The 19,208-nt window shown below is 38.4% G+C and overlaps 1 protein-coding gene across 1 annotated transcript; it reads left to right on the top strand.

Moving 5' to 3' along the window:
• Positions 1-4,079: 4,079 nt before the first annotated feature.
• LOX (lysyl oxidase) lies at positions 4,080-18,305 on the top strand. The gene is made up of 7 exons (XM_021939621.2): positions 4,080-5,012; positions 5,367-5,475; positions 6,833-6,970; positions 8,191-8,347; positions 11,807-11,902; positions 12,240-12,355; positions 15,644-18,305. The coding sequence occupies exons 1-7, from the start codon at positions 4,382-4,384 to the stop codon at positions 15,648-15,650; spliced, it is 1,254 nt and encodes a 417-aa protein (XP_021795313.1). The 5' UTR covers positions 4,080-4,381; the 3' UTR covers positions 15,651-18,305.
• The last annotated feature ends 903 nt before the right edge of the window (positions 18,306-19,208 follow it).

The following is a 19,208-nucleotide window of genomic DNA, read 5'->3' as shown; positions in this document are numbered from 1 at the left end:
CCACTTTTTAAATTTTATTATCTATGCTGTTTTGTTTTCAAACCACATGGAACCAAAGCACATACAACTATTAGTCTTTACCAAAAAACAAGATTCGTATGAGCTTCTTGAGCCCCAAACAAAAGAATTTACACTTGAACCTGATTGCTTTGACTGTGGCATTACTGTTCTGGCTTTTGCAGTTCAGAGGCCCTGCTTTATGGTTTTGGCTTTCTGTTTTCCATTTATATGAAATGTCCCACAAAAATAAATGCATTTAACAAATACCAGGAACATGGCATTACAACAACTTTCACTTCTCGACCAATGGGCCAGACATTGCAGTTTAAAGATTTGATATTGATGGACAAGAAACCCAAAAAAATAATTAGCAACATTCCTTTTTTTCTCTTATGGCACATACTGCAGAATTGTTCACAAGAAGAAAATCTCATGGTCAAAAGTCCAATCAGCTGTGGATCTTATCAAAGCAAAAAAGCTGTTTGTATCTTGATGTAACTGTGGTTTATTATTATTATTGTCATCATCATTATCATCACCGTTTTGAGTGGAAAGGAACTATGGTTTCTCCAATTTTGTGAATAATAGTTTTGCTATTGAACAGGGAACACAGTGTGTGGCTAGTTTATCTCCCGCAGGGCTTGCAAATACTGTGTTGTCCCCAAATGTGGTAGCCACATGTCTGTTTTTCAGCTGGCAGAGTCCTAAGCCAGAGAGATTTTAGAGGAAATGAAGGAGAGTGAAAATCAACTAAACTTTTCATTAGCATGTGTGACAAAGGGCAGTGTGTTTTTCTCTTTTGGTAGTGTGGACATGTTTTAAATAATAAATATTGCACGTCATTACTGCTCTAGTCAGTTATTCACACTCTGATAAGAATTTTAAAGTCTGTTGGAACAAATTTGGAAAAAGAATCAACTTCGTTCAGCTCTAAATTTTTAGTGTTCATGTGTGCAAGTCACTATTATGGTATACTACACTTCAGAACATATATGTGTTCAAGAAATGCTTGTAAAACAAATAAATATATATTGAATTTCACTAATGGAAAATATGTAGAATGAGAAAATTGCAGTCTGCAGATTCTAACATCCAATGTTTTAAAGCCCAACTAAAAAATTATTCGATTAAATATTAATAATCATAATGAACACATTATAATTAATGAATTGAAAGCAACTGGAATAACCTGAATTTTCACAAAAATCAGAGATTTTAAAACTAGGAAACATATTTTAGAAAGAATTTGGTTAATCTTTGAATCTTAAATATAACAAAAGCCCGAGAGAGTAGATAAACTCTCCAAAGATATACAGCCTTGTTTTTTATTTTTATTTTTTTAATTAGAGCACTAGGATTGGAAACAAGGGCATTTTATCTGGGATCCAATGTAAACTTTCTACCCTCCCATTAGGGGTGCTGCTTTGGTCTGCCATTCTGACACTATGTCTGGCATAGCAGAGGTCTTCCCTCAGGAACCTGTGGTCAAGTAATAGCAGTTTCAGGCTTCTCTCGTCTGGGGAATAAGCTGTTCATGGGCACATGTATAGCCTTTTTCAGATGAGGGATAATTACACTCTTTCGCTTCCTGCTTCTCCTGTAATTTGACCTGTCCATCGAAATTATAATCTATACACCTGTTTCTTCTTTTTCACTCCATCTTTCTTAGTGGGTTTGGAGGAGTTGAGTAGTTTAATTTTAAGCACTGCAGCAAGTCTGTAAAATGACAGCTAGGGGTGTCTCTGACCCTTATAGGGCTAGTGAGATGTCACTGTTGACTTGCCATCAGTGGGAACTGCACTTGAATGTTCACCTTCAAGTGCAAATTATCATGTAAGTAATAGATTTGCAAACCCATTGGCAAGCTTCCATGTGATATTTCCCTGTGATCAAGGATGCTGTGCAGTCATGGGTGGGGGAAATCTAACTTGACTCAAATTGAACCAAACCCATCACCCTGAACTGAGAATCATGTGAACCAATTAGCTGACAGAAGCAGCCACACCCTGTTCAGTGTCAGTCAGGGTTCTTAGGTGGAAAACAACAGAAATTGACTCTGACCATGTTCAGTCACAAAGGAATGTATGGGGGGGTGGGGAGGAAGAAAGAAAGAAGGAAATGCTGAAGAACCAGGTCTCAGAATGTACTCACCTAAAGTAGCTTGGGGGGCGAGGTGGGGTGGGGATTAATGTAGCAAGACATAATGGGCACTTTTTTGTTTGTTTGTTTGTTTTTTAGATGGAGTCTTACTCTGTTGCCCAAGTTGGAGTGTAGTGGCAGATCTCCGCTCACTGTAACCTCTGCCTCCCAGGCTCAAGCAATTCTCCCGCCTCAGCCTCCAGAGTAGCTGGGATTACAGACATGCACCACCACGCCTGGCTAATTTTTTGTTTGTTTGTATTTTTAGTAGAGACGGAGTTTTGCCATGTTGGCCAGCCTGGTCTTGAACTCCTGACCTCCAATGATAATGATCCGCCCGCCTCGGCCTCCCAAAGTGCTAGGATTACAGGCATGAGCCACTGCTCCCGGCCTGGGCACTTTTCTTTAGTAGTTTGAGGAGCAACATTTTTGACACTGTCCTTCTGCTTGAGATTCAGTTCCCAGATAAAATTAAACCATCTAGAGAGATGGCTTGATTAGCCAAACTTGGATCTCATGACCTCTTCTTGAAGTGGGTAAGTCTCATAAATGCTCAGTCCTTCCGCTCTGCAACCGAGTGGGATGGGCAGGAAGCCCCTCAAAGGAAAATCCAGTTGTTCTCACTAGAAAGAAAAGGGAAATGGATGTGAGGCAGTCAAATCAGCAGAGTTCCACCACATCACCAAAATGCAGTGATTAAATACGGAGAGACAGAGACTAACAGAGGTATATGAACATTGAAATATGTCTGGACAACAGCCCAATGATGAGACCAATAAAATGGTAACCAAAATCTGGTTTTGAGTAGTAGTGTTAAATCAGACCATTTAGTAACCATTTTTTTGTTGCGAGGTTTCTAGCACTGCCCAAACCCTGAGTGGTATATGAATAACTGGTCCATTATGTATCTCTTTCCAGTCAACATAATTTATCCCCTACCTATATTCTCTTCTGACCACTCCTACTTCCTTCTCTTTACCAAAATCTGAACTCTAAGGCTGTTTCTTCAGCAACTCCCTTGTTTAGATTGGAAGATAAATCAAACAGCAAGCGATGTTTTACTGACTTTCAGTATTTAACAGAGATGATTTAATTTTTTTTAAAACCAAAGTCAAACCTCTTTATAAATAAGATGAAGGAGAAAGATGTCTTATAAAATGCATATGTGAAGATGCCTTCTGAGTGCTTTCTCGTGCAGACTTGTTCTAGTCTTTAATAAATCTTCCTTATAGACACTGTGGAGATGAACGATTGCTCTCCACTTCCACTCAAAGTACAAATCAGGCCGGCATTTTGAAAAAGAGACAGGTTTATTCATTGCTGCAGCGTTAGCTGGCTTTGTTCCCTGTAAAATTTCACTTTTGGTTATTAAAATATTCACTGTAGGAAATAAATTTGTAACCCATTTCTCATATTACCTACACACAGAAAAACAAAATTTGATATCCTGGGGTTTATTTGCTGAGGGCGCTTCCCATAAAAGCAAGTGAGTGTGCGTTGGGAAATGTGTCTGGTTAACTCTTCTATGGATAAACTTTAGTCACAATCCTCCCCCGCCCCCTCTCGCCCCCAGCACCCTCCCAACCTCCCGACTTCCCGCCTCTCAAGGGCTGGTGACCTAATAGCATTTTTCTTCGTGCATATTTTGGCGTCGCCCCATGGCCTGGCTGCCTTCGCCTGTCTGAGTTTTTTGAAATTCCTGCATGTTCGCCCCAGATTAAGCCAGTGTGTCTCAGGATGTGTGTTCCGTTTTGTTCTTTCCCCTTAACGCTCCCTGTGCAACGTGTCTGGGGGGAGGAGGGCAGGGAGGGGAGAAAGGGAGGGGCAGAGGCGAGGAGCTGTCCGCCTTGCACGTTTCCAATCGCATTACGTGAACAAATAGCTGAGGGGCGGCCGGGCCAGAACGGCTTGTGTAACTTTGCAAACGTGCCAGAAAGTTTAAAATCACTCCTCCTTCCTTCACTCCAGACACTGCCCGCTCTCCGGGACTGCCGCGCCGCTCCCCGTTGCCTTCCAGGACTGAGAAAGGGGAAAGGGAAGGGTGCCACGTCCGAGAGCAGTCGCCTTGACTGGGGAAGGGTCTGAATCCCACCCTTGGCATTGCTTGGTGGAGACTGAGATACCCGTGCTCCGCTTGGCTCCTTGGTTGAAGATTTCTCCCTCCCTCACGTGATTTGAGCCCTGTTTTTATTTTCTCTGAGCCACGTCCTCCTCGAGCGGGGTCAATCTGGCAAAAGGAGTGATGCGCTTCGCCTGGACAGTGTTCCTGCTCGGGCCTTTGCAGCTCTGCGCGCTCGTGCGCTGCGCCCCGCCCGCCGCCGGCCAACAGCAGCCCCCGCGCGAGCCGCCGGCGGCTCCGGGAGCCTGGCGCCAGCAGATCCAATGGGAGAACAACGGGCAGGTGTTCAGCTTGCTGAGCCTGGGCTCACAGTACCAGCCTCAGCGCCGCCGGGACCCGGGCGCCGCCGTCCCCGGTGCCGCCAACGCCTCCGCCCAGCAGCCCCGCACTCCGATCCTGCTGATCCGCGACAACCGCACCGCCGCGGCGCGGGCGCGGACGGCCGGCTCATCTGGAGTCACCGCCGGCCGCCCCAGGCCCACCGCCCGCCACTGGTTCCAAGCTGGCTACTCGACATCTGGAGCCCGCGAAGCTGGCGCCCCGCGCGTGGAGAACCAGACCGCGCCGGGAGATGTCCCTGCGCTCAGTAACCTGCAGCTGCCCAGCCGCGTGGACGGCATGGTGGGCGACGACCCGTACAACCCCTACAAATACTCTGACGACAACCCTTATTACAACTACTACGATACTTATGAAAGGCCCAGACCTGGGGGCAGGTACCGGCCCGGATACGGCACTGGCTACTTCCAGTACGGTAAGTACCCCCAAGTCCGCTGGAACCACCCGTGCACCTGGTCCCCAGCTATGTGGCTTCTCGACGTGGCTGCCTGGGCGCGGCGGGCCCCGGTCCTCGCAGATCCAATCCCTCCCCCAACGCGCCTGCAGTGGCAGCCCTGGAATCTAGTGCAAACCGCGCGTCTGGCCCCTCCTGCTTCCTTTTCACATTGCTTTGCAGCCCCGGGAGTCCCCAGTTCTCTTGCTGCCCCCTGCTCCACTCTGCAGTCCCGGTGGGCGAAGGGTGAGGAGTAAGGGACCTAGAGGGGTAGGGAGTTGGAGCGGGGGGCGCCGGGTTGTTTCACTGCTGCGCCCGTCGCCTGCTGACGTTTAGGTCTCCCAGACCTGGTGGCCGACCCCTACTACATCCAGGCGTCCACGTACGTGCAGAAGATGTCCATGTACAACCTGAGATGCGCCGCGGAGGAAAACTGCCTGGCCAGGTACGGGCTGAGATGTCTGAGGCCCCGCTCCCCGGTCTTCCTTCAGGGGGCGCTCTGGTGCCTGCTTCTGACTGCTACTGTTCCGCGCAGACAAGTGTTAGGAAGTGGGACAAGAGCTGGGAAGTGGGACGTGACCTCCTGGGCATGCTGACCTGGACGGAGAGTTAATATTTTGAAGATTTCTGTGGGTTCTGTCTCAAACTGCAGCACGAATCAGAGAGGTGGAGCAAACCCTTATCCTGGAGACTGAAGTCTCATGCTCTTTTTCCAAGATACTTAAACTTGGGAGTCGATTGTTTCCAATCACTTTTCATAAAACAACTATACAGTAATTCAAAACATTGATTGTAATGAAGGGTGTGTTAATACCCCCTTAAAAGAATGGGGGCAAATTTGCCATCGTAGCCTCATTGGTAAAGACTAAGTTTTCCTCTTTTGTTTGAGACCACGATGAACTTGGTTGTTTCGGTATTACTTCAGCCAGAATAAGACCATGAGCAAGAGCTTTGTTCTTCCACTATTCTAAAATAAAATAGTAACTCTGAGATTGGGGTTCTCTGAGTTTACTGCTAGGAAACAGCAGAGGGAGCAAAATACGTTTTAATAAAAATTTAATCAAAAATGTAAAGTGTAAAATAAGGTCATCAATACCATCTGAACATATAGCCACACTAAATATATTAGTAGGAACACAGTAATGTTTATTTGTACATTTCTTCTACTTTGACCCTTTACAATTGTCAGGTTAAAGGAAGTGAAGACATCCAAGCTCATTTTCATTCCTGAGTCTTGCATCACTCACACCATTGAACTCCCTATGATGTTTTTACAGTACTGCCATTGTTTTGGGGTAGTGAAGTTACAAAATTATTAATTTAAATCTGGGTATGCTCTTCTAGAGTTATTTCCTCAGTTTGCAACTTATTAACTATTTTGAAAGTTTTGCTAAATTTGAAGTTCGTAATATCTGTGAATTATTTCTTATTGGATTATTTCCACTTCAGTTTCACTCGTTCATATGATCAAACTTGAATTGATTCTAGACATAAAGTTTACTTCTGACATTTAGATTTTTAATGCTTATTTATTATGTTTTTACTGTAAAAATCTGTGCATTTCCATAGTTGTTATTCATTCACTTATTCACCAAATATTCATTGAGCTCTGACTGCTCCAAGACTCTTCTAGGAGCTTTTCAGCAATGAACCAAATAAACCAAATGCCCTGGCCTCTTGGAACTGATAGTCTAGCTGGGGAAGGAGGATTGTCACTACTATATAATGGAGGTATTATTTGTAGTTTTGTCTTTAGTTAATATTCTATGAATATAATAATTTTTCTTTTTTCAAAATCACAGTACGGCATACAGGGCAGATGTCAGAGATTATGATCACAGGGTGCTGCTCAGATTTCCCCAAAGAGTGAAAAACCAAGGGACATCAGATTTCTTACCCAGCCGACCAAGATATTCCTGGGAATGGCACAGTTGTCACCAGTAAGTAAATGGGCCTCCTGGGTACTTTTGAGTTGCTTTTCAATTTTCGGGTGATTTTTGACATCACAAATGCAAGTCTTATTTCTTACCTAAAAGGAGAAAATTGCTATTATTTATATTTTGATTTTTTCTCTATGTAATTTGACATAACCCATCTACTACATGATCCTGTTATCTTTTGAAATAGAAAATCTGAAGCCCAGCTTATTAAAGCTGTTGATAGGATACAGCAATTGACTTCAATAAAATTTACTCCAATGCATTACAGATAGAATTTCTTTAAAAGTCCATTACAGCCAAGATCATCTACAGTTAGTTAGCATTAAATAGCCTTTCATAAAGACCACACGTTTTTTATCACAAGGATTCAGAAACCATTCTCAAAGAAAGATGTAGGTGATACACTCCCTAAGCTCAAAAAGACCTGTATCAAACCCAAGGTGGTTGCCTGTTCTATCCTAAATTTAAGGAGTTTTACATAAGATAATTCTATCATTTGCCTTAGTAACTTGCCTGGGTGTTAATTGTCAGGAAATCCTGATGTGTAGCCTTAAACTTACTTCCTGAAATCCAAGCCAGTCCTCGTTGTTTTTCCTTATGTGGGAAGATGAACAGCTCAGCACCTTCTGTTTAATGAAATGACAAAAGTAGATATAAGTCACCCAATTTCCTGATAAAATAGGAATACTTTATTTCTAAATAAAAGTGTATACTATTTAAATAATAATGGTGGATAAAACATGCCATGATTTCTCCTTTGCGTTTCACTAATGATTTTAAATATGTGAGAACTCAATTTTTAAAAAAATCTCATAGAAACCTTGAAAAAGTAATGTGCTGCTATTTGGAATGAAACATCAGCAGTGGCAGCCAAGAGGAATACACTAGAGAACACATGGCAAGTTTCACTTCAGAACAGATAATTTATTGTCCATTTCTCTGTAATATTCAAAGACAAAACAGGGTGCAATAAGAGAGCAAAATAATGAACTAAATCTTTTGTCCTAGTAGCAAAGTTAAACCTTGCAATTTTGATAGATTTATGTCCTGGGGGGCGGTAGGGGGGGAACCCTAGCATGAATCTCTCTTTTAGAAGATAAATTTGGTCTCAATTTTAATGTGAAAACAAATTTGTGAAGCCATGGGCGAAGTCATTTAATATCTTCATTGCTTTCTCTGTATGTAACTGACCACCATCTTTTTGTTTTGTGGGACGTTAGACATTACCACAGTATGGATGAGTTTAGCCACTATGACCTGCTTGATGCCAACACCCAGAGGAGAGTGGCTGAAGGCCACAAAGCAAGTTTCTGTCTTGAAGACACATCCTGTGACTATGGCTACCACAGGCGATTTGCATGTACTGCACACACACAGGTATGTTGGCACCCTGAAATCTGGAACCTCAAGCCTCAGAGAGAAACAGGTCATCTACGATTAGTTAGCATTAAATAGCATTTCATAAAGAACACACATTTTTATCAAAAGGATACAGAGACCTTTCTCAAAGAAAACTGAAGATGATATACCCCATGAGTCTAGTATTTTCTTTCCTCTCACCTCTCTTTTGTAAAGCATTCAATTTGAGGTCCACGTTGTCAAGATGGAAAATAATTGGGAAAAGGAAAATGACGGCTTGATGATCCAAATTACTTTTGAAATATTTCCCATTATGCATATAGCCCCTATTCATGATCACAGGTCAGTGTGGGTCCTTGTTATGTTCCACAATGAAGAACAGAAAATTACTCTCTGAAAAAGTCTGAATAGTCAACAACATATGCACCCATTCTGTATTCCTTAACTGGCTTAGTAAATAACTGTAAAAAAAAAAAAAGATATCTCTGTTTTTTTCACCTTTGAAACCATTCCTTCCTTCTGTTTTATGCTGGAAATAGAATAGTGATTGGGGTTAGCAAATGAAGGAGAAATACACTTCTTTGAAAGCACTTTAAAAAGTTGTCTCTTTTAATAATGCAAATTAGAGCAGAAGGACACCATTTCTTTCTCCACACGTATATATTTAAATCTACAGTATAATTGATGTCAGATGTTGTTGGGATGGATTTTTCTAAAGTAGTGCTGAACTAAGCAGTTTGTGTGTTTTATCATAGGAAAATGCGTGTCAGTTAAAAGCTATGTCAGTATTTCCATATGAAACCCTAATTTGTAAAAGGACATTATAATTTGACTCCCGCCCAGATCTTGGCAAAGGGTAGTGAATGTACATAACTCAGGGTACAAAGGGATCAGCAGTTGGCATCTTGGGAAGCAAATTCCAGGGCTGTGGCAGGAAGCTGTTTGGTGACCTAAATGTTACCATTGCTTTTTTCTCTGAGCTTAGAACATCATAGCAATTGGTGGGGGAAAGGTTAACTTCTACATGCCTCGGGACAGTATTTATTTAAGAAAGAAGAAATGTAACTTACCCACGCATTATTCATGTGTGTGTATAGAGATTCCCTTTTCAGTGATCTGCAAGTCCTGTGCAAGGGACCTAGAGTTTATTCGCCCCATTTATACAAAGAGGCACTCTGGACAGCTCACTCTGAAATATTTGAAGGTGGAATTGTAGACATTATAGCACTTCTCGTCCCCCACTTCTTTGGGGTAACCCCATTTCATTTTATATGGTAGCTTTCTTGTTAATCATCTTCCATATATGTTCTTTTTAACCGTTATTCACCAAATCTTGCATTGAGTGATTTATATATTTGATTTTTTTTTCATTAGACCAATTTCTCTTTCACATGGCTTCATTTAAAGGAAAAAATAATCTCTCAATCACCCAGTGATGACTTAGATTAGTTTTACTGAATGCTGCTTAAATGTATTCAAGCATAAAACTAGGTATAACTTCTTTAGATTTATACTTGTATATATTAATAACTCCTGCATTCTGTGATAAAAATTTACATATTAAATATATACAAAACTAAAACAGCTGCATTCACTTATTAATTTAATGTAACAAATAGCATGTATTGCTAAAACTCAAATTGCTGATTTAGAGAGTCTCAGCTAACATTCTACATTTAATCTGTTTTTATATTTTGACTTTGCCTACATGAAATGCCTGTTTGCCTTAGTAACTCTAGTTTTTGTTTGCCTGTACAAATAAGCAAAGCTTATACTTAAATTCTGTCAGCTGATGAATTCTAGAGTGCCAATTTTGGCATTTTTAAAGGTCTTTTGTCTATTTGAAGGCAAGATAAGCATTGAAGCATTGTTTAAACCCATCTTAAATGAATATCTAATCCAACGAATCCTTTGCAATGTCATGAACATTGTGGTAGTAGTAGAAGTAATAGCTAACACTTATTGAGTATGTATTATATGCTAGAATCAGAATTGTATGCTGGAATCAGACCAAAAATCCTTCATTTTGTATTGACTACTCAACATACTGTTAAGTGATGTATGGATCAAGGTAGGAATCTAGACGATAACAATAGAATATGAGTCTCACTGCTGCAACACTGACCCTTCTGAGTTTGACCTGTCTGTGCTATTGTGTGCTGTATGACAGCACAATTCTCCCCTGCTCTTCCCAAAACAAGCTATAGCTAAACCAGCACTGGCAGAGCATGCCAAGGTGATTTTACTCTCTCTTGGCTGACCAAAGTGATCTTAAACAGCAAAGCAATATTGGTTGCTAGAATTGAGTGACAGTATTGAGTTAAAGTGAATCTAGCACGTACTTTTAAATTTAAATTATTGTTAGAATGAAAATACAAGTTAAAACATTTTGTGAAGAACTAATGGAATCAAGAATATACCTACAGACTCCAATCTGAGGAAACTTCTCCAGACTATAACATTCTTAAAAGCAAGGATTGTATTTGTTGTATTTTTCTCCTCCCAGCCTATAAAAGGCACTCATTTACTTATTGATGTGAATGTTTTAGCAAGTGGAGTGATGTGGCATTCATCAGTTCAGTCATGCATTTACCCCTTCAACAAAATATGTCATGTTTCAGTGACTGTATGAGAAACAGTATAGTGTGGTAGTTAAGAACAGGGACTCTGGACCTTGATTATCTAAACTCAAAACCAGCTTAGCCACTTACTAGCTGGATACCCTTCGGTAAGTTATTTGATCTTAATGTGCCTCAGTTTTCTCATCTATAAATGGAGATAGTAATAGCACCTCATGTAGTTGTGAAAATTGAATTTTCATGTGTATGTGTGTGTGGATATATATACACACACACACACACACATATATATCTTAAAATGTTTACAATTGTTCCTGCCACATACTATTTAATAAATGTTAGTTATTCAAAGATGCAACATAGACTCCACCCTTAGGGAACTTGCAACCTCTGGTTAGCTATATTCTTACATAGCATGATTATAATGCAGAGCAAAAAGGGATAAATACTATAAAAGCTACCCACAATAAAAAGTATCATGGCTGTTCAAAGTACAAGAAGGTAATTTCCAAAAGGGGAAATTGAGGAGGATTTCACTGAGAAGAGGACATTTGAGCTAAGTTAATTATTATGTGCCCTTTATTCTTGAACTGTTAAAATTCTAGAATTTTGGTAGAGAACTATTTTGTTCCTTCAGATTGCATTTATCTCTGGTGATATATGACACTTTTAAGAAGTGAGATGTACTACTACTTATATTAGTCCTATATCTTTTTTAGCTGGAGGTGCTATAAGGCTGAGTAATAAATACTTCTCAAGGGAGATGAAATATAAGTATAGTTTTATGTCAGACTCTTGTAAGTACTAACTCAAAATTTAATTTGCAAATAATAGCATATTATTTAGCATAGCCCGACCATATACCATCATGTAAAATTTTGTATGTTGTTTATTTTAGGGATTGAGTCCTGGCTGTTACGATACTTACGGTGCAGACATAGACTGCCAGTGGATTGATATTACAGATGTAAAACCTGGAAACTATATCCTAAAGGTGAAGACCTTTGAAAATATATCATGTATTTATATTGCAGATCAATAGGCTTTCCTTTCTGGATTCAAATGTTAAATAATCATGGTATTGGAAGCAATTATACATCCTCAAACTATTTCTAAACAATCTAATCTAATCTAATCTGTCTTATTTTAAAGAACTTCAGGGGGAAATACGCAGTCTCCTTCCATAGTATCTCCAGAGTTTAACCACTTAAGTTAAAAATCCCTTCCCTGCTTGATTTAACTAAGTCCCTCATTAACAATTTCCTTATTGTAGCCCTATGGAAAAAAAAATACTGAGGAACTCTAACACAAATGCTGTTTGTATTGTCCAGGTCAGTGTAAACCCCAGCTACCTGGTTCCTGAATCTGACTATACCAACAATGTTGTGCGCTGTGACATTCGCTACACAGGACATCATGCGTATGCCTCAGGCTGCACAATTTCACCGTAAGTGTTATTTGCTTAGCTAAGTAATTGTCACAAATAATTTTTGTTCATGCTCAAACATTATACATGGAATGTATCTACTACTACAGCAGCTTTCTTGTAAGCAGACCAAAGGCAGAAAATGGTATGCAGTCTGATTTTCTTTTTTCTTTTTTTTTTTAATAATGGAAGGCAAAGGAGAATGTACTAAGGTTTTTAGTTTTCAGGAGAAGCTTACTTTTCAGGAAAAGACATAAACAGACCACAGTGTTTACCCAGAAGGCATTTGTGAAGGCCCAATACATCAAATTGCTCAGTATGCAGAGTGGGTGAGCTTGTAGAAGCCTCAGTAGTTGCTTCCTGCCCCTTCCTCACAGTCCCTGAAAAAATTGCTAGGATTCTTCAAAGTACATTTTGAAAACCACTGCCATAAAGTAAGCAACTGAAGAAATCAACCCCCCTGGTCTGTACACATTAAGATGTCATATATTTGAGTTCTAGAACCATGGATACTAGGAAAATACTCTGCAAAAGATTGAGGTATGTGGAGGTTTCTTTATAATATTCCTTCTCCTGAGACTCTTCTTTGAATGGAATCTTGAAAGATATCTATTCACAGGTAGGTGCTTTGATGAAAATAATGAAAGAAAGTTGGGTAGGTTTGCCTGCGTGCCTGTCTGTCCTGCCCCATCTCCTTAAGCACTACCTCCCCAAGTGTTGCTGGGTGCTAGATTATAATTACATATGCCACTTGAGTTATGGCTTCCCAACAATGAGAATACTATTTCCATTGGAATGATACTCAACACTCAATAGCTTTGCTTTGTCACTGGGGAACCACCAGTGCCACTGGATCATACAGACAGGTGTAGCAGAGCTCTACTAGAAACTCATAATTAATAGAAATTTCTGCCTGATACAAAACCCAGGACTTTATCATAAAGAAGCAGAGACTGTGCTTTACAAGTGTTGTCACAGCATTAGAGATAGATGAAGCCTATGATAGCAAAAGAATAGCACTGAAAAAATAGTCACATACATTCTTGTGAACATGCCCACAGCACAGAAAACCTGGCAGGTTTTATGGCCCATATTGTGTGGAGTTGGTTATAGTATAACTAACCCCTGCCCCCCACCGCCAGAACACCTGTATAATTTAAGCTAAAATAATTTGCACTTAAATGAACAGATTAATTTTTCTTAATTTTTATAATTCCTTAATTTATTCATCCATTCTCCATTTATTTATTCATTTGCACTCTCATTTTTGTACTGTTTGTTGATGCCCTGAACCAGATATTACTGAATAATGCAAACATAAATAGGACTACTAATCTCTATACTGCTGTAGCCTTATTACACTATTTTCAGTTAATTACTTAGGAATTTCTTTGTTTAATGTCTGTCTCCTGCTCCAGTCAGTGATGACTGGGATCTAGTCTCTTGTCCACTGTTATATACCCGTTGTCAGATACAGTCTGCCACCTTGCAGCCTCTCACTCACTGCTTAATGAATTTCTTTCTCAAATAATTTGAGTAAAGGCATTTTGAGTAGGGGAAGTGAGAGAATTACACATATAACTGTAATAGAGATAACAATATGAAAAGTTTCATGAGGGGTAAAATAAAATGTGGTGGGATCAGAAGGACCTTTGTTATAAGTTTGGTAACTCCCAAGTATGTCTTACTGACTTCCCACTAGAAATAGGCCTGGAGAGGTCTGTTCCATAGAATGTCTCTTGCTTTTAATCAGTAGATTCCGTTGAATTGGATATTGCCAGATATTTAGAAGAAATAAAAATTGTTGTATTGCTCCAGCAATATGATTGTACCAGAGGGATTCCTGATGTGGTCACTCATATAGAGGTGATTTTTTTTTTCCGCTAGTTATTACTGAGTGTAACAAACTTCAAGAGTGGTTGAAGTTGGAATGTTTATAACCAATATAGATAAGATGAAAATATGAAAAAGTGAAATTACTCATACTTAGTGATCATAATAAAATATCTTACTTATTCTGAGTGGAAATATTGGGGAAAGTATAGAATATTTGAGAAAAAACCCCACACCTTCAGGATAATAATGCTCGCTTCTTATATTCTGACTTTCACATCAGGCCTTCCTTCCTAGGAATCAGAGTTCAGAGAGAGGAGAGGTGTCTTTGGGCTGAGTTTCAGGAGTGACTTTAGGATACATTTGAATTGGGCCTTGAAGTCTGAGGGATGCACTGGGGAGCATTAAGGAAAGGAAGCCCAGGGCAAGTCAGCATCACAGGCAACTTGCATGGCAGGAGGAAACTGCAGGGCATGTTTGGAAAAACAAGTCTTCTAGTTTGGCTAAAGCATAAATTTCGTGGAGTTAGGAGTTGGACAGAAAGGATGGAAAAGTAAGCTGGGGCCAGATGGAAGAGAGCCCTGAAGAGCAGGCTAAAATTTATTCTGGAGGCAATGGGAGGCTGAAGCTTTTTGAGCAGGAAGTGTAACTTGCCTAAGGCCCTCAGGTCATTCTGGTGGCTGTGTAAACAGCAGTGAGTGTCACTCTGAAGACATATCATTTATCAGTTCACTGATTTCTTTTCCTGCCAGATATTTAAGAGCATTCTGTTGATGTGTAAAAGCCACCCAGTAAATAGGTGTGTGCTGTTAATGTACCCTCTCTCCTTCATTTTCCTCACTGAAACAAAATGTATGGACAAGGTGACTCTGAGGCTCCTTTCAGTTATAAAATACTGTGTAAGTTTTTTTTTTTTATTTTTCTCATCACAGAATTTACTGTTTGGAAATTGATAGCTTATGATTTGGCATAAGTGCATTTTTACTTCCTTACATGAAGATCTATGATCACATTTAAATACAGTAATATTTGATTGATCTTTTGGTCCAGTTTCTGCCTATTAATGTATTATTCTATATCCAAAGTCATGCTGGAGAAGGACTAATTCAAGATGGAGCAGAGGCCTTGACTCTGCTTCTTGGTGGATGTGCCACCCTTGTTCCATGGAATGAATTCCCCTGGTCAGGGCTGCTGGTGCCAGAAGTCCTGCTGCACTCTTGAGTGTTTCAGAACTGGTTTCTTGCCTCTAAATGTGAAGAGTGTAGGCATTGGGCATCTCTGCTGTTGACATAGTCACTTTCTTCAAACCATTATTAAAATGATATACTACTGCATAATTTCACAACGTGATTGCTGCATAGATGGAGGGAAACTGTGGCATAAAGTTTTTAAAAGGTTGACTTTAAATTTGTCTATTGTACTCATTCATTATATTATAAGGTTAATAATTTGTCTTATTTTGTCTTCTTAATCTAGGTATTAGAAAGCAAGGCAAAACTCCCAATGGATAAATCAGTGCCTGGTGTTCTGAAGTGGGAAAAAATAGATTAACTTCAGTAGGATTCATGTATTTTGAAAAAGAGAACAGAAAACAACAAAAGAAATTTTGTTTGGACTGTTTTCAATAACAAAGCACATAACTGGATTTTGAACACTTAAGTCATCATTACTTGGGAAATTTTTAATGTTTATTATTTACATCACTTTGTGAATTATCACAGTGTTTCAATTCTGTAATTACATATTTGACTCTTTCAAAGAAATCCAAATTTCTCATGTTCCTTTTGAAATTATAGTGCAAAAGGGTCAGTATTATTTAAGTGAATGAGCCAAAATGACTTTGAAGTGAAAGTTTTCTAACGTGCTGGAACTTTAGTGAAACATAATAATAATGGGTTTATATATGTCATAGCATAGATGAATTTAGAAACAATGCTCCTACTGTTTAAATACATATGGACACATCTGGTGCTGAGAAAGAAACAAACACATTACCATTGGTGTCAAGAAATATTACTATATAGCAGAGACATGGCAATACATGTATTCAGATAGTTACATCCCTATATAAAAATTATGTTTACATTTTAAAAATAAGTAGATAACTTTCTTTCTTTCAAATGCACAATTTCATTTTGACTTGAGTCAACTTTCGTTTTGGAACAAATAAGTAAGGGAGCTGCCCAATTCCTGTCTGATATTTCTTGAGGCTGCCCTCTATCATTTCATCTTTCCCATGGGCAGAGAGGTTGTAAGTGGGATTCTTAATATCACCATTCTTGGGACTGCTATATGTAAGGCAGCCATGAAACTGGGAAGTCATTTTGATGACTGATGTGATACATCCAGAGATAATATGCATTTAAACATATTAAAATATTTGCCAAAGATACAATTTTCTTGCTGACATAAAATCATACAAACAAGTCCCCCCCAAACCACAACTGTCTCTCAAATAACTTAAAAAAATTGAAAAACATTTTAGGATTTTTCGACTTTTCTAGATTTTAAAAAGATGTTCAGCTATTAAAGAGAGGATTGCTAAAAATTTTATATTATCTAGAACACAGGAACATCATCCTGTGTTCTATTCAGGCTTATTCAGGAATCAGTCACACATGTGTGTGTGTCTGAGATATAGTCTAAATTAGCAAAGCTCATAGTATTACATACTTGAGGGGTTGGTGAACAAAGGAAAAATATACTTTCTGCAAAACCAAGGATCATGCTGCGTAATGAGACAGGTGTGATTGCATTTTAAACTGTGAAACCATGTGCCATAATAGAATTTTGAGATTTTCGCTTTTTCCTAAATTCAAGAAAATGAAATTACACTTTTAAGTTAGTGGTGCTTAAGCAGAATTTTTCCTACATTAACCAGTATTAAAATCTCAAGTAAGACTTTCCAGTGCCAGAACACGTTAGGTGGAATTTTAAAAGTGCATCGGCATCCTGTATTACATATCATAGAATTGTAAAGTCAACATCAATTACTAGTAATCATTCTGCACTCACTGGGTGCATAGCATGGTTAGAGGGGCTAGAGATGGACAGTCATCAGCTGGCGGATATAGCGGTACATATGATCCTTATCCACCAGGGCACACGCTTACCAGTAGACAATACAGACAGAGCTTTTGTTGAGCTAGTAACTGAGCTATGGAATAGCTTCTTTGATGTACCTCTTTGCCTTAAATTGCTTTTTAGTTCCAAGATTGTAGAATGATCCTTTCAAATTGTAATCTTTTCTAATAGAGATATTTTAATATACTTGCTTTCTTAAAAAACAAAAAAAACTACTGTCAGTATTAATACTGAGCCAGACTGGCATCTACAGATTTCAGATCTATCATTTTATTGATCCTTAAGCTTGTATTAAAAACTAGGCAATATCATCATGGATATATAGGAGAAGACATATTCACAATCATTCATTGGGCCTTTTATCTGTCTATCCATTCATCATCATTTGAAGGCCTAATATATGCCAGGTACTCACATGCTATGCATTGAGACATAAAAAAGACTGTCTATAACCTCAATAAGTATTAAAAATCCCATTATTACCCAGAAGGTTCATCTTATTTTATTTTTAGGAAATAAAATTACATGTCTATAAAATTTCAATTTTAAGCACTATTGTTTTTCATGACCATAATTTATTTTTAAAAATAAATTAAAGGTTAACTATATGCATGTGTGTATTTCTAATAATTAAAAATGTGTTCAATCCCTGAAATGTCTGCCTTTGAAATACAACACCTACTATTTGGTTAATTTTGACAATTTTTTTTTCAATTTGGAAGCTAAAAATACTACTTTATTCCTTATGTGAACTTTCATTCCCCTCCTGGCACCTCTAAACACACCCAAGTAACTCACAAGTACTGATTTAACACTCAGTATTTTTGAACTTCTTTGAATTATTTTGAATTTTGAATCTCTTCTCTGAATAACTGCCAAAACTCAAAGATAATGATTAGTTGATGGAGGTTATCAATTAATAAAATAAAGAACACAGTCCAGTCTTACCAAACTCTAAATACATTTTAAAAAATAGGAACTGGCAATGATAAAAAGAATGCTGAGTACTGACAGGAGATTGGCTTTTACACTAAAAAAAAAAAAAAAAAAAAAACAGAAAACGGACTAAATAGGAACATAATTTTGGAGTTTATGAGTCAGTTTACAATATGCCATATTAGTAATCTCATAATGATTCAGACCACAGTCTGGGTTAAAGATGTCTTGACCTCTGAGGCTAGCACTCAGTCTTCCAACAGTAGTATAACATATATGAGTATACAACTTGCCTATTTCCAGAAAATCTGTATATTTTTATAGAATAACTTTATTTACAATTTCTATCATCCAATTACTCACTAGACATTATCTGTAGTAACTTTTTTCGGAATATTCAGATGCTAGAAGAAATGCAATTCACTAAAATTTTCCTGGCACTGAGAGTTAATCTTTAGCAGATTGCATGAAAATACTGAATTCCTGGTAAGGAGATACTTTGTTTATAAAATAATGTGTTTTGATACCAGTCAGTGTATTAACTGCTAACTAAAAAGTACCCTTTTTTCTATATATATTTTTTCTTTTGAACTCATATTCACAATCAATATATTGAATCAGTGAGTTAAGTCTCATTCCTAGCTACCAAAATTCCTGGGCCACTTTTAAACACAAAACATTTCATTTATCCTCTAACCTGAGATGGTGCTGAATTATTTAAATCTGAATGTAAGATGCATTAAATCTTAGCTGATGGTATATAAACATTTAATTAATATAAAACTGCTTGCTATAAACTAAGTAACATGTCATTTGGTGTTATGTTTTTAATGAAGTTTTAGCTTCCCCCAAAGTTTTCAGGAATGTTATTTGTAAGACATTTGTAACTTTTTTGAAGAACTCTTATTTTAAATGCTCAGACATTGGCTTTATATTCTTCTTTGCATTCTCATATTCTTTTATTATACATCTATACTATGATTGCAAGATTTTATAAAAATGCCTTGAATAAATGATTTCA

Source organism: Papio anubis, chromosome 5 (genome assembly GCF_008728515.1).
Source record: "Papio anubis isolate 15944 chromosome 5, Panubis1.0, whole genome shotgun sequence".
NCBI lineage: Eukaryota > Metazoa > Chordata > Mammalia > Primates > Cercopithecidae > Papio > Papio anubis.
This window is presented reverse-complemented; position numbering and strand designations above follow the sequence as displayed.

Coding starts and splice junctions, on each gene's coding strand:
- LOX (XM_021939621.2), top strand. CDS start 4,382: ATGCGCTTCGCCTGGACAGTGTTCCTGCTCGGGCCTTTGCAGCTCTGC. Junction 5,013..5,366: donor CACTGGCTACTTCCAGTACG/GTAAGTACCCCC, acceptor GCTGACGTTTAG/GTCTCCCAGACCTGGTGGCC. Junction 6,971..8,190: donor GAATGGCACAGTTGTCACCA/GTAAGTAAATGG, acceptor GTGGGACGTTAG/ACATTACCACAGTATGGATG.